Here is a 19,871-nt window from a genome sequence, read left to right as displayed (position 1 = left end):
CCTGAAACACCTCCCCAGGGAGGCACCCAGGAGGCTCCAGAACAGATGCCCGAGCCACCTCAGCTGGCTCCTCTCGACGTGGAGGAGCAGCGGCTCTACTCCGAGCCCCCCCGGAGGAAACTCATTTCGACCGCTTGTATCCGCGATCTTGTTCTTTCGGTCACTACCCAAAGCTCATGACTATAGGTGAGGTCAGAACGTCGAGTGACCGGTAAATCGAGAGCTTTGTCTTTCGGCTCAGCTCCCTCTTCACCACAACAGTCGATGCAGCTGCTGCATCACTGCAGCCTCTGCACCGATCCTACTGTCGATCTCACGCTCCATCCTTCCCTCACTCGTGAACAAGACCCCGAGATACTTGAACTCCTCCACTTGGGGCAAGGACTCCCCACCCACCTGAAGAGGGCAAGACACCTTTTTCCGGTTGAGAACCATGACCTCGGATTTGGAGCTGATTCTCATCTCACACGCTTCACACTCGGCTCGAACCGTCCCAGTGCAGCTGCAGGTCCGGGTTTGATGGAGCCATCAGGACAACATCGTCTGCAAACAGCAGAGATGAGATCCTGTGGTCCCCAAACTGGACACCCTCCGACCCCTGAACTTGCCCTCCGTCCCCTGACCACACCCTCCGACCCCTGACCACACGCTCTGACCCCTGACTGCGCCTAGAAATTCTGTCCATAAAAACTATGAACAGAACCGGTGACAAAGGGCAGCCCTGAGGAGTCCCACATGCACTGGGAACAGGACTTACTGCCGGCAATGTGAACACAGCTCCTGCTCCGGTCATACAGGGACCGGACAGCCCTGAGCAAAGGGCCCCGGACCGCGTACTCCCGGAGCACCCCCCAAAGGACACCCCGAGGGACACGGTCGAAAGCCTTCTCCAGATCCACAGAGCACATGTGGACTGGTTGGGCAAACTCCCACGAACCCTCGAGCACCCGATGGAGGGTATAGAGCTGGTCCAGTGTTCCACGACCAGGACGAAAACCGCTCTGCTCCTCCTGAATCCGAGGTTCGACTATCGGTCAGATTCTCCTCTCCAGTACCTTGGAATAGACCTTATGGGGAGGCTGAGGAGTGTGAACAGAGGGACCACCACCCCGGTCTGCCAGTCCAGAGGCACTGTCCCCGACCGCCACGCGATGTTGCAGAGACGTGTCAGTCAAGACAGTCCTACAACATCCAGAGACTTTAGGTACTCAGGGCGGATCTCATCCACCCACGGAGCCCTGCCACCGAGGAGTTTGCGAACAACCTCAGTGACTTCAGCTTGGGTGATGGATGAGCCAGCCTCTGAGTCCCCGGTCTCTACTTCCTCTTCGGAAGACATGACTGAGGGATTAAGGAGGTCCTCAAAGTATTCCTTCCACCGTCCAACGACATCCCCAGTCGAGGTCAGCAGGCCTCCACCCGCACCGTAAACGGTGTTGGTGAGGCACTGCTTCCCCCTCCTGAGGCGCCGTACGGTTTGCCAGAATTTCTTTGGGGCCGACTGATAGTCCTCCTCCATGGCCTCCCCAAACTCCTCCCAGGCCCGGGTTTTTGCGGCTCGCTTGGCCTGCCTATACTTGTCGATGACCTCCAGGAGATCTACAAGCCAGAGTGGCCTGATAGGCCTCCTTCTTCAGTCTGACGGCATCCCTTACTTCCGGTGTCCACCACCGGGTTCGTGGGTTGCCGCCACGACAGGCACCGGAGACCTTGCGACCACAACTCCGAGCAGCCGCATCAACAATGGAGGCGGAGAACATGGTCCACTCGGACTCAATGTCCCCCGCCTCCCCCGGGACATGGGAGAAGCTCTCCCGGAGGTGCGAGTTGAATACCCTACTGACAGAGGTCTCCGCAAGACGTTCCCAACAGACCCTCACAATGTGCATGGGTCTGCCAAGTCTGTCCGGCTTCCTCCTCCGCCAGCGGATCCAACTCACCACCAGGTGGTGATCGGTTGACAACTCTGCCCCTCTCTTCACCCGAGTGTCCAAGACACGCGGCCGGAGGTCAGATGACACGACAACAAAGTCGATCATTGACCTCCGGCCTAGGGTGTCCTGGTGCCATGTGCACTGATGGACACCCTTGTGCTTGAACATGGTGTTCGTTATGGACAAACCGTGGCTAGCACAGAAGTCCAATAACTGAACACCGCTCGGGTTCAGATCGGGGAAGCCGTTCTTCCCGATCACCCCTCCCCAGGTGTCACTGTCATTGCCCACGTGGGCGTTGAAGTTCCCCAGTAGAACAACGGAGTCCCCGGTCGGTGCACTGCCCAGTACCCCTCCCAAGGACTCCAAGAAGGCCGGGTACTCTGCACTGCTGTTCGGCCCGTAGGCCACAACAGTGAGAGACCTGTCCCCCACCCGAAGGCGGAGGGACGCGACCCTCTCGTTCACTGGGGTGAACTCCAACACGTGGCGGCTGAGCTGAGGGGCTATAAGCCCACACCAGCCCGCCGCCTCTCCCCACGGGCAACACCAGAGAAGTGGAGCGTCCAGCCCCTCTCGAGGAGCTGGGTTCCAGAGTCCAAACTGTGCGTGGAGGTGAGGCCGACTATATCTAGTCGATATCGCTCAACCTCCCGCACAAGCTCAGGCTCTTTCCCCCCCAGCGAGGTGACACTCCATGTCCCCAGAGTATGTCTCTGTGTCTGGAGATCTGGTCACCGAGGCCCCTGCCGTTGACTGCTGCCCAGATCTCTTTGCACCGGCCCCTTATGGATCCTCCTGCGGGTGGTGGGCCCACGGGAGGGCGGCCCCATGTCGCTCCTTCGGGCTGTGCCCGGCCGGGCCCCGTGGGGTAAGACCCGGCCACCAGGCGCTCACCATCGAGCACCCATCCCAGGCCTGGCATGGGGCCCTGGTGACGCCGATCCGGGCGACGTAAACGGCCTTGTTCTTTTTGTCATCATAGGGGGCTTCTGAATGTGGACTTCTAAAGGTTTTTCACCAGATGTAAAAGAGAATCACATGACAAGCTTTGAAGAGTTGAGAGAATATAGATAGAACCACGTGGACTCAACAGAGAACGACAAAGTGTGTTTGACTCGTCTTTTGACCTTTGTGTTTCAGATCGGAGACGTGTCGGGGAAGAAGCCTCAGCGTTTGCTCACGCAGTTCCACTTCACGTCGTGGCCAGACTTCGGCGTTCCCTTCACTCCCATCGGAATGCTCAAGTTCCTCAAGAAAGTGAAGAACTGCAACCCAGTGTACGCCGGGCCCATCGTGGTCCACTGCAGGTAATATGGGCTCTACTGCAGGTAATGTGGGCTCTACTGCAGGTAATGTGGGCTCTGCTGCAGGTAATGTGGGCTCTGCTGCAGGTAATGTGGGCTCTACTGCAGGTAATGTGGGCTCTATGTGGGCTCTGCTGCAGGTAATGTGGGCTCTGCTGCAGGTAATGTGGGCTCTGCTGCTGGTAATGTGGGCTCTACTGCAGGTAATGTGGGCATGTGGGCTCTACTGCAGGTAATGTGGGCATGTGGGCTCTACTGCAGGTAATGTGGGCTCTATGTGGGCTCTGCTGCAGGCAATGTGGACTCTACTGCAGGTAATGTGGACTGTGGGCTCTGCTGCAGGCAATGTGGACTCTGCTGCTGGTAATGTGGGCTCTGCTGCAGGCAATGTGGACTGTGGGCTCTGCTGCAGGTAATGTGGGCTCTGCTGCAGGTAATGTGGGCTCTACTGCAGGTAATGTGGGCTCTGCTGCAGGTAATGTGGACTGTGGGCTCTGCTGCAGGTAATGTGGACTCTGCTGCAGGTAATGTGGGCTCTGCTGCAGGTAATGTGGGCTCTGCTGCAGGTAATGTGGACTGTGGGCTCTACTGCAGGTAATGTGGGCTCTGCTGCAGGTAATGTGGACTGTGGGCTCTGCTGCAGGTAATGTGGGCTCTGCTGCAGGTAATGTGGACTGTGGGCTCTGCTGCATGTAATGTGGGCTCTATGTGGGCTCTGCTGCAGGCAATGTGGACTGTGGGCTCTGCTGCAGGTAATGTGGGCTCTGCTGCAGGTAATGTGGGCTCTGCTGCAGGTAATGTGGGCTCTGCTGCAGGTAATGTGGGCTCTGCTGCAGGTAATGTGGGCTCTGCTGCAGGTAATGTGGACTGTGGGCTCTGCTGCAGGTAATGTGGGCTCTGCTGCAGGTAATGTGGGCTCTGCTGCAGGTAATGTGGGCTCTGCTGCAGGTAATGTGGGCTCTGCTGCAGGTAATGTGGACTCTACTGCAGGTAATGTGGACTCTACTGCAGGTAATGTGGGCTCTCAAAGGTGGACTCACCTTGGTCAGATTGAGTCCTGACTAGGCTCAGGTCTGGAGTCTGGTTCAGGTCAGAATCCTCAGTAGAACTCTCTGGGGTCAGAGGTCAGAGGTCAGATTTATGGTTCATATTGCTTCACAAACAAAAATAGTTTTATTTGTAAAACTAATTTTTGTGAACATTCCTCTGTTTTCCTCTCCTGAATACTCTGAGCTCGAACTCTTAACTCTAACTTGTGCTTCAGCGCCGGCGTCGGTCGCACCGGGACCTTCATCGTCATCGACGCCATGTTGGACATGATGATGTCAGAGCGGAAAGTCGACGTGTTCGGCTTCGTCACCAGGATCAGAGCCCAGAGGTGCCAGATGGTCCAGACCGACGTGAGTACCAGAGCCAGGTCCAGAACAGGGTCCAGAGCCAGGTCCAGAACAGGGTCCAGAGCCAGGTCCAGAACAGGGTCCAGAGCCGTGTCTGAATCTGGATAGACGGTGCTGTGTCTCGTTCACTCTGAAGGTCGAAGTGACGGTTTTTAAAGTGAGTGAAAGACGATACGGCCAGAGAAGAAAGTCTGAATAAATAAAAACACAAAATGCTTATTTAGTCGAGCAGAACATAAATATATGATAAATATATTCTTTTTAGTTGAAACTGATGTTCCTCCTGGTTCATGCTCAGACCAGGTTCTTGGACAAAAGTGAAACTTGGATCTGATTTCCTTCTGTCACATATTAAATGAAATAAAGGTAAAGTTAGTTTTCAGAGTAACAGCGCCCCCTCTCTGTCCACAGATGCAGTACGTCTTCATCTTCCAGGCTTTGTTAGAACATTATCTTTACGGCGACACAGAACTGGAGGTCACGTCTCTAGAGTCTCACCTGTCCAAGCTTTACGCGCCTGCTCTGGGCTGCGGCGGCCTGGAGGCGGAGTTTAAGGTGAGCGGCGGATGCAGAGTCAGTCACATGTGCAGAGCTCTAAAACAAGCTGCTGTCCGCTCTGGTTCTAAAGCTCATGTTAGAGGGCGGAGCATGAACGGGCCTCTGAACACGCCCACACACTGAGCTGCTGCAGGAGAAGAAGAACCAAGCTTCCTGCAGTACTGCTCAGCGGCCTGTAGAGCAGGGGTGTCAAACTCATTTTGGGTCGCAGGCCGAACATAACGTAAAACATAAAACAATAAAAAAAAAAAGTATAAGAAATAAATAACTTTATTAAGCCTACGCTGTTTTTGAAGCAATTACTGGATCAATTAAAAGAAATTACAAACACGTTTGTTCTCATAAACTGAAATGTATTAAGAAAAACAAGTGTAATTTCACCAACTCTGAGCTTCAGTTTATGTCATCACAACTTTAGATCTTTCTACAGAGATAAACATTTAATCTATTGTTAAATATTGTTAAATAGGTATTTGGAACTGAAAAATACTGTATTTGACTTAACAAAATAAACTTCTCAAGATTTAAAAAACCTTTTAAATGTAATAACTAACATTTCCACGTCTGTGTAGGTCTCTGTAGGTCTCTGTAGTTCTCTGTAGTTCTCTGTAGTTCTCTGTACTTCTCTGTACTTCTCTGTAGTTCTCTGTACTTCTCTGTAGTTCTCTGTACATCTCTGTAGTTCTCTGTAGTTCTCTGTAGTTCTCTGTTCACCTGAACTGACTCACCACTAAATACAAACACACATGGAGCGTTTAAGGAGGTTAAGTTATGAGCCACAGTTTCCATCAAATCAAACTCTTTTGTCAAATCGTGGGCCAAATATTATGTACAAAATAAAACAATAAAAAATATAAGAAATAAATAGCTTTTTTACAGCCTTGTAATAATAATAGTTGTGAGACTGTTGCACAAATGTGCAGCAGGTGAAAGACTGAGTCCATGTTCAGCAGCAGCAGCAACAGGAACATGGACTTTTGATGTGATTTATGATGTGAAATGTTCATATCACAAACATGTTTCTGCTCAAACTCAATATGAGCTCAATATTTTCATAGTTTAAGTTGATCTTAGTGACAAATGATTCATGTAGTGACTCAAATGAGGTCATTGTGTTTGTGTCACAGTCACATTAGTGTGTCACAGTCACATTAGTGTGTTCACAGTTACATTAGTGTGTTCACAGTCACATTAGTGTGTCACAGTCACATTAGTGTGTTCACAGTCACATTAGTGTGTCACAGTCACATTAGTGTGTTCACAGTTACATTAGTGTGTTCACAGTCACATTAGTGTGTCACAGTCACATTAGTGTGTTCACAGTCACATTAGTGTGTCACAGTCACATTAGTGTGTTCACATTAGTGTGTTCACATTAGTGTGTCACAGTCACATTAGTGTGTTCACAGTCACATTAGTGTGTTCACAGTCACATTAGTGTGTTCAGTCACATTAGTGTGTCACAGTCACATTAGTGTGTCACAGTCACATTAGTGTGTCACAGTCACATTAGTGTGTTCACAGTCACATTAGTGTGTTCACAGTCACATTAGTGTGGACACAGTCGCATTAGTGTGTCAGTCACATTAGTGTGTCACAGTCACATTAGTGTGTTCACAGTCACATTAGTGTGTCACAGTCACATTAGTGTGACACAGTCACATTAGTGTGTTCACAGTCACATTAGTGTGTCACAGTCACATTAGTGTGTCACAGTCACATTAGTGTGTCACAGTCACATTAGTGTGTTCACAGTCACATTAGTGTGTTCACAGTCACATTAGTGTGTTCACAGTCACATTAGTGCGTCACAGTCACATTAGTGTGTTCACAGTCACATTAGTATGTCAGTCACATTAGTGTGTTCACAGTCACATTAGTGTGTCACAGTCACATTAGTGTGTCACAGTCACATTAGTGTGTCACAGTCACATTAGTGTGTCACAGTCACATTAGTTTGTCACAGTCACATTAGTGTGTTCACAGTCACATTAGTGTGTTCACAGTCACATTAGTGTGTTCACAGTCACATTAGTGTGTCACAGTCACATTAGTGTAGACACAGTCACATTAGTGTGGACACAGTCACATTAGTGTGTTCACAGTCACATTAGTGTGTTCACAGTCACATTAGTGTGTTCACAGTCACATTAGTGTGTTCACAGTCACATTAGTGTGTTCACAGTCACATTAGTTTGTCACAGTCACATTAGTGTGTTCACAGTCACATTAGTGTGTTCACAGTCACATTAGTGTGTCACAGTCACATTAGTGTGTCACAGTCACATTAGTGTGTTCACAGTCACATTAGTGTGTTCACAGTCACATTAGTGTGTCACAGTCACATTAGTGTGTTCACAGTCACATTAGTGTGTTCACAGTCACATTAGTGTGTTCACAGTCACATTAGTGTGTTCACAGTCACATTAGTGCGTCACAGTCACATTAGTGTGTTCACAGTCACATTAGTATGTCAGTCACATTAGTGTGTTCACAGTCACATTAGTGTGTCACAGTCACATTAGTGTGTTCACAGTCACATTAGTGTGTTCACAGTCACATTAGTGTGTCACAGTCACATTAGTGTGTCACAGTCACATTAGTGTGTTCACAGTCACATTAGTGTGTTCACAGTCACATTAGTGTGTTCACAGTCACATTAGTGTGTTCACAGTCACATTAGTGTGTCAGTCACATTAGTGTGTTCACAGTCACATTAGTGTGTCACAGTCACATTAGTGTGTCACAGTCACATTAGTGTGTCACAGTCACATTAGTGTGTTCACAGTCACATTAGTGTGTTCACAGTCACATTAGTGTGTTCACAGTCACATTAGTGTGTCACATTAGTGTGTCACAGTCACATTAGTGTGTTCACAGTCACATTAGTGTGTTCACAGTCACATTAGTGTGTTCACAGTCACATTAGTGTGTTCACAGTCACATTAGTGTGTTCACAGTCACATTAGTGTGTCACAGTCACATTAGTGTGGACACAGTCACATTAGTGTTCACAGTCACATTAGTGTGTCACAGTCACATTAGTGTGTTCACAGTCACATTAGTGTGTCACAGTCACATTAGTTTGTCACAGTCACATTAGTGTGTTCACAGTCACATTAGTGTGTTCACAGTCACATTAGTGTGTCACAGTCACATTAGTGTGTTCACAGTCACATTAGTGTGTTCACAGTCACATTAGTGTGTTCACAGTCACATTAGTGTGTCACAGTCACATTAGTGTGTTCACAGTCACATTAGTGTGTCACAGTCACATTAGTGTGTCACAGTCACATTAGTGTGGACACAGTCACATTAGTGTGTTCACAGTCACATTAGTGTGTTCACAGTCACATTAGTGTGGACACAGTCACATTAGTGTGTTCACAGTCACATTAGTGTGTTCACAGTCACATTAGTGTGGACACAGTCACATTAGTGTGTCACAGTCACATTAGTGTGTCACAGTCACATTAGTGTGTCACAGTCACATTAGTGTGTCACAGTCACATTAGTCTGTTCACAGTCACATTAGTGTGTTCACAGTCACATTAGTGTGTTCACAGTCACATTAGTGTGTCACAGTCACATTAGTGTGTTCACAGTCACATTAGTGTGTTCACAGTCACATTAGTGTGTCACAGTCACATTAGTGTGGACACAGTCACATTAGTGTGTCACAGTCACATTAGTGTGTCAGTCACATTAGTGTGTCACAGTCACATTAGTCTGTTCACAGTCACATTAGTGTGTCACAGTCACATTAGTGTGGACACAGTCACATTAGTCTGTTCACAGTCACATTAGTGTGTCACAGTCACATTAGTGTGGACACAGTCACATTAGTGTGTCAGTCACATTAGTGTGTCACAGTCACATTAGTGTGTCACAGTCACATTAGTGTGTCACAGTCACATTAGTGTGTTCACAGTCCCATTAGTGTGGACACAGTCACATTAGTGTGGACACAGTCACATTAGTGTGTCAGTCACATTAGTGTGTCACAGTCACATTAGTGTGTCACAGTCACATTAGTGTGTTCACAGTCACATTAGTGTGGACACAGTCACATTAGTGTGTCACAGTCACATTAGTGTGTCAGTCACATTAGTGTGTTCACAGTCACATTAGTGTGTCACAGTCACATTAGTGTGTCACAGTCACATTAGTGTGTCACAGTCACATTAGTGTGTTCACAGTCACATTAGTGTGTTCACAGTCACATTAGTGTGTCAGTCACATTAGTGTGTTCACAGTCACATTAGTGTGTCACAGTCACATTAGTGTGTCACAGTCACATTAGTGTGTCACAGTCACATTAGTTTGTCACAGTCACATTAGTGTGTTCACAGTCACATTAGTGTGTTCACAGTCACATTAGTGTGTTCACAGTCACATTAGTGTGTTCACAGTCACATTAGTGTGTCACATTAGTGTGTCACAGTCACATTAGTGTGTTCACAGTCACATTAGTGTGTTCACAGTCACATTAGTGTGTCACAGTCACATTAGTGTGTTCACAGTCACATTAGTGTGTCACAGTCACATTAGTGTGTTCACAGTCACATTAGTGTGTCACAGTCACATTAGTTTGTCACAGTCACATTAGTGTGTTCACAGTCACATTAGTGTGTTCACAGTCACATTAGTGTGTTCACAGTCACATTAGTGTGTCACAGTCACATTAGTGTGTCAGTCACATTAGTGTGTTCACAGTCACATTAGTGTGTTCACAGTCACAGTGTGTCACAGTCACATTAGTGTGTTCACAGTCACATTAGTGTGTTCAGTCACATTAGTGTGTCACAGTCACATTAGTGTGGACACAGTCACATTAGTGTGTTCACAGTCACATTAGTGTGTCACAGTCACATTAGTGTGTTCACAGTCACATTAGTGTGTTCACAGTCACATTAGTGTGGACACAGTCACATTAGTGTGTTCACAGTCACATTAGTGCGTCACAGTCACATTAGTGTGGACACAGTCACATTAGTGTGTCACAGTCACATTAGTGTGTTCACAGTCACATTAGTGTGTTCACAGTCACATTAGTGTGTTCACAGTCACATTAGTGTGTTCACAGTCACATTAGTGTGTTCACAGTCACATTAGTGTGTCACAGTCACATTAGTGTGGACACAGTCACATTAGTGTTCACAGTCACATTAGTGTGTCACAGTCACATTAGTGTGTTCACAGTCACATTAGTGTGTCACAGTCACATTAGTTTGTCACAGTCACATTAGTGTGTTCACAGTCACATTAGTGTGTTCACAGTCACATTAGTGTGTCACAGTCACATTAGTGTGTTCACAGTCACATTAGTGTGTTCACAGTCACATTAGTGTGTTCACAGTCACATTAGTGTGTCACAGTCACATTAGTGTGTTCACAGTCACATTAGTGTGTCACAGTCACATTAGTGTGTCACAGTCACATTAGTGTGGACACAGTCACATTAGTGTGTTCACAGTCACATTAGTGTGTTCACAGTCACATTAGTGTGGACACAGTCACATTAGTGTGTTCACAGTCACATTAGTGTGTTCACAGTCACATTAGTGTGTTCACAGTCACATTAGTGTGTTCACAGTCACATTAGTGCGTCACAGTCACATTAGTGTGTTCACAGTCACATTAGTATGTCAGTCACATTAGTGTGTTCACAGTCACATTAGTGTGTCACAGTCACATTAGTGTGTTCACAGTCACATTAGTGTGTTCACAGTCACATTAGTGTGTCACAGTCACATTAGTGTGTCACAGTCACATTAGTGTGTTCACAGTCACATTAGTGTGTTCACAGTCACATTAGTGTGTTCACAGTCACATTAGTGTGTTCACAGTCACATTAGTGTGTCAGTCACATTAGTGTGTTCACAGTCACATTAGTGTGTCACAGTCACATTAGTGTGTCACAGTCACATTAGTGTGTCACAGTCACATTAGTGTGTTCACAGTCACATTAGTGTGTTCACAGTCACATTAGTGTGTTCACAGTCACATTAGTGTGTCACATTAGTGTGTCACAGTCACATTAGTGTGTTCACAGTCACATTAGTGTGTTCACAGTCACATTAGTGTGTTCACAGTCACATTAGTGTGTTCACAGTCACATTAGTGTGTTCACAGTCACATTAGTGTGTCACAGTCACATTAGTGTGGACACAGTCACATTAGTGTTCACAGTCACATTAGTGTGTCACAGTCACATTAGTGTGTTCACAGTCACATTAGTGTGTCACAGTCACATTAGTTTGTCACAGTCACATTAGTGTGTTCACAGTCACATTAGTGTGTTCACAGTCACATTAGTGTGTCACAGTCACATTAGTGTGTTCACAGTCACATTAGTGTGTTCACAGTCACATTAGTGTGTTCACAGTCACATTAGTGTGTCACAGTCACATTAGTGTGTTCACAGTCACATTAGTGTGTCACAGTCACATTAGTGTGTCACAGTCACATTAGTGTGGACACAGTCACATTAGTGTGTTCACAGTCACATTAGTGTGTTCACAGTCACATTAGTGTGGACACAGTCACATTAGTGTGTTCACAGTCACATTAGTGTGTTCACAGTCACATTAGTGTGGACACAGTCACATTAGTGTGTCACAGTCACATTAGTGTGTCACAGTCACATTAGTGTGTCACAGTCACATTAGTCTGTTCACAGTCACATTAGTGTGTTCACAGTCACATTAGTGTGTTCACAGTCACATTAGTGTGTCACAGTCACATTAGTGTGTTCACAGTCACATTAGTGTGTTCACAGTCACATTAGTGTGTCACAGTCACATTAGTGTGGACACAGTCACATTAGTGTGTCACAGTCACATTAGTGTGTCAGTCACATTAGTGTGTCACAGTCACATTAGTCTGTTCACAGTCACATTAGTGTGTCACAGTCACATTAGTGTGGACACAGTCACATTAGTCTGTTCACAGTCACATTAGTGTGTCACAGTCACATTAGTGTGGACACAGTCACATTAGTGTGTCAGTCACATTAGTGTGTCACAGTCACATTAGTGTGTCACAGTCACATTAGTGTGTCACAGTCACATTAGTGTGTTCACAGTCCCATTAGTGTGGACACAGTCACATTAGTGTGGACACAGTCACATTAGTGTGTCAGTCACATTAGTGTGTCACAGTCACATTAGTGTGTCACAGTCACATTAGTGTGTTCACAGTCACATTAGTGTGGACACAGTCACATTAGTGTGTCACAGTCACATTAGTGTGTCAGTCACATTAGTGTGTTCACAGTCACATTAGTGTGTCACAGTCACATTAGTGTGTCACAGTCACATTAGTGTGTCACAGTCACATTAGTGTGTTCACAGTCACATTAGTGTGTTCACAGTCACATTAGTGTGTCAGTCACATTAGTGTGTTCACAGTCACATTAGTGTGTCACAGTCACATTAGTGTGTCACAGTCACATTAGTGTGTCACAGTCACATTAGTTTGTCACAGTCACATTAGTGTGTTCACAGTCACATTAGTGTGTTCACAGTCACATTAGTGTGTTCACAGTCACATTAGTGTGTTCACAGTCACATTAGTGTGTCACATTAGTGTGTCACAGTCACATTAGTGTGTTCACAGTCACATTAGTGTGTTCACAGTCACATTAGTGTGTCACAGTCACATTAGTGTGTTCACAGTCACATTAGTGTGTTCACAGTCACATTAGTGTGTTCACAGTCACATTAGTGTGTCACAGTCACATTAGTGTGTTCACAGTCACATTAGTGTGTCACAGTCACATTAGTTTGTCACAGTCACATTAGTGTGTTCACAGTCACATTAGTGTGTTCACAGTCACATTAGTGTGTTCACAGTCACATTAGTGTGTCACAGTCACATTAGTGTGTCAGTCACATTAGTGTGTTCACAGTCACATTAGTGTGTTCACAGTCACAGTGTGTCACAGTCACATTAGTGTGTTCACAGTCACATTAGTGTGTTCAGTCACATTAGTGTGTCACAGTCACATTAGTGTGGACACAGTCACATTAGTGTGTTCACAGTCACATTAGTGTGTCACAGTCACATTAGTGTGTTCACAGTCACATTAGTGTGTTCACAGTCACATTAGTGTGGACACAGTCACATTAGTGTGTTCACAGTCACATTAGTGCGTCACAGTCACATTAGTGTGGACACAGTCACATTAGTGTGTCACAGTCACATTAGTCTGTTCACAGTCACATTAGTGTGTTCACAGTCACATTAGTGTGTTCACAGTCACATTAGTGTGTCACAGTCACATTAGTGTGTTCACAGTCACATTAGTGTGTTCACAGTCACATTAGTGTGTCACAGTCACATTAGTGTGGACACAGTCACATTAGTGTGTCACAGTCACATTAGTGTGGACACAGTCACATTAGTGTGTTCACAGTCACATTAGTGTCGACACAGTCACATTAGTGTGTCAGTCACATTAGTGTGTCACAGTCACATTAGTCTGTTCACAGTCACATTAGTGTGTCACAGTCACATTAGTGTGGACACAGTCACATTAGTGTGTCAGTCACATTAGTGTGTCACAGTCACATTAGTGTGTCACAGTCACATTAGTGTGTCACAGTCACATTAGTGTGTTCACAGTCCCATTAGTGTGGACACAGTCACATTAGTGTGGACACAGTCACATTAGTGTGTCAGTCACATTAGTGTGTCACAGTCACATTAGTGTGTCACAGTCACATTAGTGTGTTCACAGTCACATTAGTGTGGACACAGTCACATTAGTGTGTCACAGTCACATTAGTGTGGACACAGTCACATTAGTGTGGACACAGTCACATTAGTGTGTCAGTGTGTTCACAGTCACATTAGTGTGTTCACAGTCACATTAGTGTGTCACAGTCACATTAGTGTGTTCACAGTCACATTAGTGTGTTCACAGTCACATTAGTGTGTTCAGTCATATTAGTGTGTCACAGTCACATTAGTGTGTTCACAGTCACATTAGTGTGTTCACAGTCACATTAGTCACAGTCACATTAGTGTGTTCACAGTCACATTAGTGTGTTCACAGTCACATTAGTCACAGTCACATTAGTGTGTTCACAGTCACATTAGTGTGTTCACAGTCACATTAGTGTGTTCACAGTCACATTGGTGTGTTCAGTCACATTAGTGTGTTCACAGTCACATTAGTGTGTCACAGTCACATTAGTGTGTCACAGTCACATTAGTGTGTTCACAGTCACATTAGTCACAGTCACATTAGTGTGTTCACAGTCACATTAGTCACAGTCACATTAGTGTGTCACAGTCACATTAGTGTGTTCACAGTCACATTAGTGTGTTCACAGTCACATTAGTGTGTCACAGTCACATTAGTGTGTCACAGTCACATTAGTGTGTCACAGTCACATTAGTGTGTTCACAGTCACATTAGTGTGTTCACAGTCACATTAGTGTGTCACAGTCACATTAGTGTGTCACAGTCACATTAGTGTGTTCACAGTCACATTAGTGTGTCACAGTCACATTAGTGTGTTCACAGTCACATTAGTGTGTTCACAGTCATGTTCATACTTTATTACACTCTGACCTGTGTTTTTTCATCACAGAAGTTAGTTTTCTTGTTGTTAGCTCCACTTTTAGCACAACTCTAACATCCACAAAACAGTCTTCTTTCTTTCTTCCACGTGTTTCCCAAACCACACGTCTCTTTCCTCGCTCAGACCTCTGCTCTGAGGTGCGTAAGTGCTGTAAAGTGCTGTAAAGTGCTGTAAAGTGCTGTAAAGTGCGCAAACGCGTGTCTTACTTCTCTCAGCACTTCTCCCTCCGCAGCACACACGGCAGTGAAGAGCTGCGCGGGGGAGGGGCGGCCACCAGCGGCATTGTGGGACGTGTAGTTTTAGCGCAAACAACGGTTACGGAAGTAACTACGGTTCTAATGAACGAAAAAAAATAAAAAATAATAATATTAATTGAAAATGTTCGGCGGGCCGGATTAAAAAGTTTGGCGGGCCGGATGTTTGACACCCCTGCTGTAGAGGCTTCAGCAGCAGAAGAGAGGGGGAAACTGGCTTAATTAGATATATTCTAGAGTTAAATATAGTGACTCTTGAATCGGTCAATCGCTGCTCGCCTTGATGCACTCTACACATTTAGTTTGTGTCACGTGTGAGTTTGTGTCACGTGTGAGTTTGTGTCACGTGTGAGTTTGTGTCACGTGTGAGTTTGTGTCACATGTGAGTTTGTGTCACGTGTGAGTTTGTGTCACATGTGAGTTTGTGTCACGTGTGAGTTTGTGTCACGTGTGAGTTTGTGTCACATGTGAGTTTGTGTCACATGTGAGTTTGTGTCACGTGTGAGTTTGTGTCACGTGTGAGTTTGTGTCACGTGTGAGTTTGTGTCACGTGTGAGTTTGTGTCACGTGTGAGTTTGTGTCACGTGTGTGGACAGTCGCTCACTCTTCACGTGTCGGCAGAAGCTGACATCGATAAAGATCCAGAACGATAAGATGAGGACAGGGAACCTGCCGGCGAACATGAAGAAGAACCGTGTGCTGCAGATCATCCCATGTGAGTCTAAACACGCACACGCTACACACATGTGAGTCTAAACACGCACACGCTACACACATGTGAGTCTAAACACGCACACGCTACACACATGTGAGTCTAAACACACACACGCTACACACATGTGAGTCTAAACGTGCGCACGCTACACACATGTGAGTCTAAACGTCTAAACACGCACACGCTACACACATGTGAGTCTAAACACGCACACGCTACACACATGTGAGTCTAAACACGCACATGCTACACACATGTGAGTCTAAACACGCACCCGCTACACACATGTGAGTCTAAACATGCACATGCTACACACATGTGAGTCTAAACACGCTACACACATGTGAATCTGAACACACATGCTACACACATGTGAGTCTAAACGTCTAAACACACACACGCTACACACATGTGAGTCTAAACGTCTAAACACACACACGCTACACACATGTGAGTCCAAACACACACACGCTACACACATGTGAGTCTAAACACGCACACGCTACACACATGTGAGTCTAAACACGCACACGCTACACACATGTGAGTCTAAACACACACACACACGCTACACACATGTGAGTCTAAACACGCACACGCTACACACATGTGAGTCTAAACGTCTAAACACGCACACGCTACACACATGTGAGTCTAAACACGCACATGCTACACACATGTGAGTCTAAACACGCACACGCTACACACGTGAGTCTGAACACACACACGCTACACACATGTGAGTCTGAACACACATGCTACACACATGTGAGTCTAAACGTCTAAACACACACACGCTACGCACGTGAGTCTAAACACACACGCTACACACATGTGAGTCTGAACACACATGTGAGTCTGAACACACACACGCTACACACGTGAGTCTGAACACACACACGCTACACACATGTGAGTCTGAACACACATGCTACACACATGTGAGTCTAAACATCTAAACACACACACGCTACGCACGTGAGTCTAAACACACACACGCTACACACATGTGAGTCTAAACACGCACACGCTACACACATGTGAGTCTAAACACGCACACGCTACACACATGTGAGTCTAAACACGCACACACGCTACACACATGTGAGTCTAAACACACACACACGCTACACACATGTGAGTCTAAACACGCACACGCTACACACTTGTGAGTCTAAACACGCACACGCTACACACATGTGAGTCTAAACACGCACAAGCTACACACATGAGTCTAAACACGCACACGCTACACACATGTGAGTCTAAACACGCACACGCTACACACATGTGAGTCTAAACATACACACGCTACACACATGTGAGTCTCAACACGCACACGCTACACACATGTGAGTCTAAACGTCTAAACACACACACGCTACACAGATGTGAGTCTAAACGTCTAAACACGCTACACACATGTGAGTCTGAACATACACACGCTGAGCTGAAATGTAGATGAAGCTCTGTGACTGACATGTCTGTTCCTCTCTCTCCTCTCTTTCCTCTCCTCTCTCTTTCCTCTCCTCTCTCTCTCTCTCTCCTCTCTCTCTCTTTCCTCTCCTCTCTCTCTCTCTCTCTCTCTCTCTCTCTCTCTCTCTCTCTCTCTCTCTCTCTCTCTCTCTCTCTCTCTCTCCTCTCTCTCTCTCTCCTCTCTTCTCTCTTTCCCTCAGATGAGTTTAATCGCGTGATCATTCCAGTGAAAAGAGGAGAAGAGAACACGGACTATGTCAACGCCTCCTTCATCGACGTGAGTCACAAACATCAGTGTTTTAAAAGCAAAATGTTCATGTCCGGCGCTCGCCCTCTGACCGCCGGCGCGCTCGCCCTCCCTCTGACCGCCGGCGCTCGCCCTCTGACCGCCTGCGCGCTCGCCCTCCCTCTGACCGCCGGCGCTCGCCCTCTGACCGCCTGCGCGCTCGCCCTCCCTCTGACCGCCGGCGCTCGCCCTCTGACCGCCGGCGGCCGGCGCGTTCGCCCTCTGACCGCCGGCGCTCGCCCTCTGACCGCCGGCGCTCGCCCTCTGACCGCCGGCGGCCGGCGCGTTCGCCCTCTGACCGCCGGCGCTCGCCCTCTGACCGCCGGCGGCCGGCGCGTTCGCCCTCTGACCGCCGGCGCTCGCCCTCTGACCGCCGGCGCTCGCCCTCTGACCGCCGGCGCTCGCCCTCTGACCGCCGGCTCTGTGGTTCTCTTCCAGGGTTACCGTCAGAAGGACTCGTACATGGCGAGTCAGGGGCCTCTGCAGCACACTATCGAAGACTTCTGGAGGATGATCTGGGAATGGAGAAGCTGCTCCATCGTGATGCTGACGGAGCTGGAGGAGAGAGGACAGGTGAGGAGAGGGAGGAGGACGGGTGAGGAGAGGGAGGAGGACGGGTGAGGAGAGGGAGGAGGACGGGTGAGGAGAGGGAGGAGGACGGGTGAGGAGAGGGAGGAGGACGGGTGAGGAGAGGGAGGAGGACGGGTGAGGAGAAGGAGGAGGACGGGTGAGGAGAGGGAGGAGGACAGGTGAGGGAGGAGGACAGGTGAGGAGAGAGAGGAGGACAGGAGAGGGAGGAGGACAGGTGAGGGAGGAAGACAGGTGAGGAGAGGGAGGAGGAAAGGTGAGGAGAAGGAGGAGGACAGGTGAGGGAGGAGGACAGGTGAGGAGAGGGAGGAGGACAGGTGAGGAGAGGGAGGAGGACAGGTGAGGAGAGGGAGGAGGACAGGAGAGGGAGGAGGACAGGAGAGGGAGGAGGACAGGTGAGGGAGGAGGACAGGTGAGGAGAGGGACAGGTGAGGAGAGGGAGGAGGACAGGTGAGGAGAAGGAGGAGGACAGGTGAGGGAGGAGGACAGGTGAGGAGAGGGAGGAGGACAGGAGAGGGAGGAGGACAGGTGAGGAGAGGGAGGAGGACAGGTGAGGAGAGGGAGGAGGACGGGTGAGGAGAGGGAGGAGGACGGGTGAGGAGAGGGAGGAGGACGGGTGAGGAGAGGGAGGAGGACGGGTGAGGAGAGGGAGGAGGACAGGTGAGGGAGGAGGACAGGTGAGGAGAGGGAGGAGGAAAGGTGAGGAGAAGGAGGAGGACAGGTGAGGGAGGAGGACAGGAGAGGGAGGAGGACAGGTGAGGGAGGAGGACAGGTGAGGAGAGGGAGGAGGACGGGTGAGGAGAGGAAGGAGGACAGGTGAGGAGAGGGAGGAGGAAAGGTGAGGAGAAGGAGGAGGACAGGTGAGGGAGGAGGACAGGTGAGGAGAGGGAGGACAGGTGAGGAGGGGGACAGAGGAGGACGGGTGAGGAGAGGGAGGAGGACAGGTGAGGGAGGAGGACAGGTGAGGATAGGGAGGAGGACAGGAGAGGGAGGAGGACAGGAGAGGGAGGAGGACACGTGAGGAGAGGGAGGAGGAAAGGTGAGGAGAAGGAGGAGGACAGGTGAGGAGAGGGACAGGTGAGGAGAGGGAGGAGGACAGGTGAGGAGAGGGAGGAAGACAGGTGAGGAGAGGGAGGAGGACAGGTGAGGAGAGGGAGGAGGAAAGGTGAGGAGAAGGAGGAGGACATGTGAGGGAGGAGGACAGGTGAGGAGAGGGAGGAGGACAGGAGAGGGAGGAGGACAGGTGAGGAGAGGGACAGGTGAGGAGAGGGACAGAGGAGGACAGGTGAGGAGAGGGAGGAGGACAGGTGAGGAGAGGGAGGAGGAAAGGTGAGGAGAGGGAGGAGGAAAGGTGAGGAGAGGGAGGAGGAAAGGTGAGGAGAAGGAAGGAGGACAGGTGAGGAGAGGGAGGACAGGTGAGGAGAGGGAGGAGAAAAGGTGAGGAGAAGGAGGAGGACAGGTGAGGAGAGGGAGGAGGACAGGTGAGGAGAGGGAGGAGGACAGGTGAGGAGAGGGAGGAGGACAGGTGAGGAGAGGGAGGAGGACAGGAGAGGGAGGAGGACAGGTGAGGAGAGGGACAGGTGAGGAGAGGGAGGAGGACAGGTGAGGGAGGAGGACAGGTGAGGGAGGATGACAGGTGAGGAGAGGGAGGAGGACAGGAGAGGGAGGACAGGAGAGGGAGGAGGACAGGAGAGGGAGGAGGACAGGTGAGGGAGGAGGACAGGTGAGGAGAGGGAGGAGGAAAGGTGAGGAGAAGGAGGAGG

At 48.4% G+C, this 19,871-nt stretch overlaps 1 protein-coding gene across 2 annotated transcripts in view; it reads left to right on the top strand.

Annotated features, from left to right (window-relative positions):
* ptpra (protein tyrosine phosphatase receptor type A) overlaps nt 1–19,871 on the top strand; it is a 46,986-nt gene that overhangs the window by 17,916 nt on the left and 9,199 nt on the right. Inside the window, exons 12-17 of one of the 2 annotated variants that reach the window (XM_072459526.1) lie at nt 3,078–3,244; nt 4,506–4,641; nt 5,050–5,193; nt 15,665–15,758; nt 17,435–17,511; nt 17,959–18,093. In XM_072459526.1, the coding sequence (XP_072315627.1) occupies nt 3,078–3,244; nt 4,506–4,641; nt 5,050–5,193; nt 15,665–15,758; nt 17,435–17,511; nt 17,959–18,093 (753 nt within the window). The remainder of the gene's footprint in view (nt 1–3,077; nt 3,245–4,505; nt 4,642–5,049; nt 5,194–15,664; nt 15,759–17,434; nt 17,512–17,958; nt 18,094–19,871) is intronic. The other variant, XM_072459525.1, reaches the window with a different exon arrangement.

This window comes from Eucyclogobius newberryi, unplaced genomic scaffold, assembly GCF_026437365.1.
Source record: "Eucyclogobius newberryi isolate DKJ021-1_F unplaced genomic scaffold, fEucNew1.0.hap1 SCAF_23, whole genome shotgun sequence".
Taxonomy (NCBI): domain Eukaryota; kingdom Metazoa; phylum Chordata; class Actinopteri; order Gobiiformes; family Gobiidae; genus Eucyclogobius; species Eucyclogobius newberryi.
Note: the sequence above shows the minus strand (reverse complement) of the source record. Positions and strands in the feature narration are given on the sequence as shown.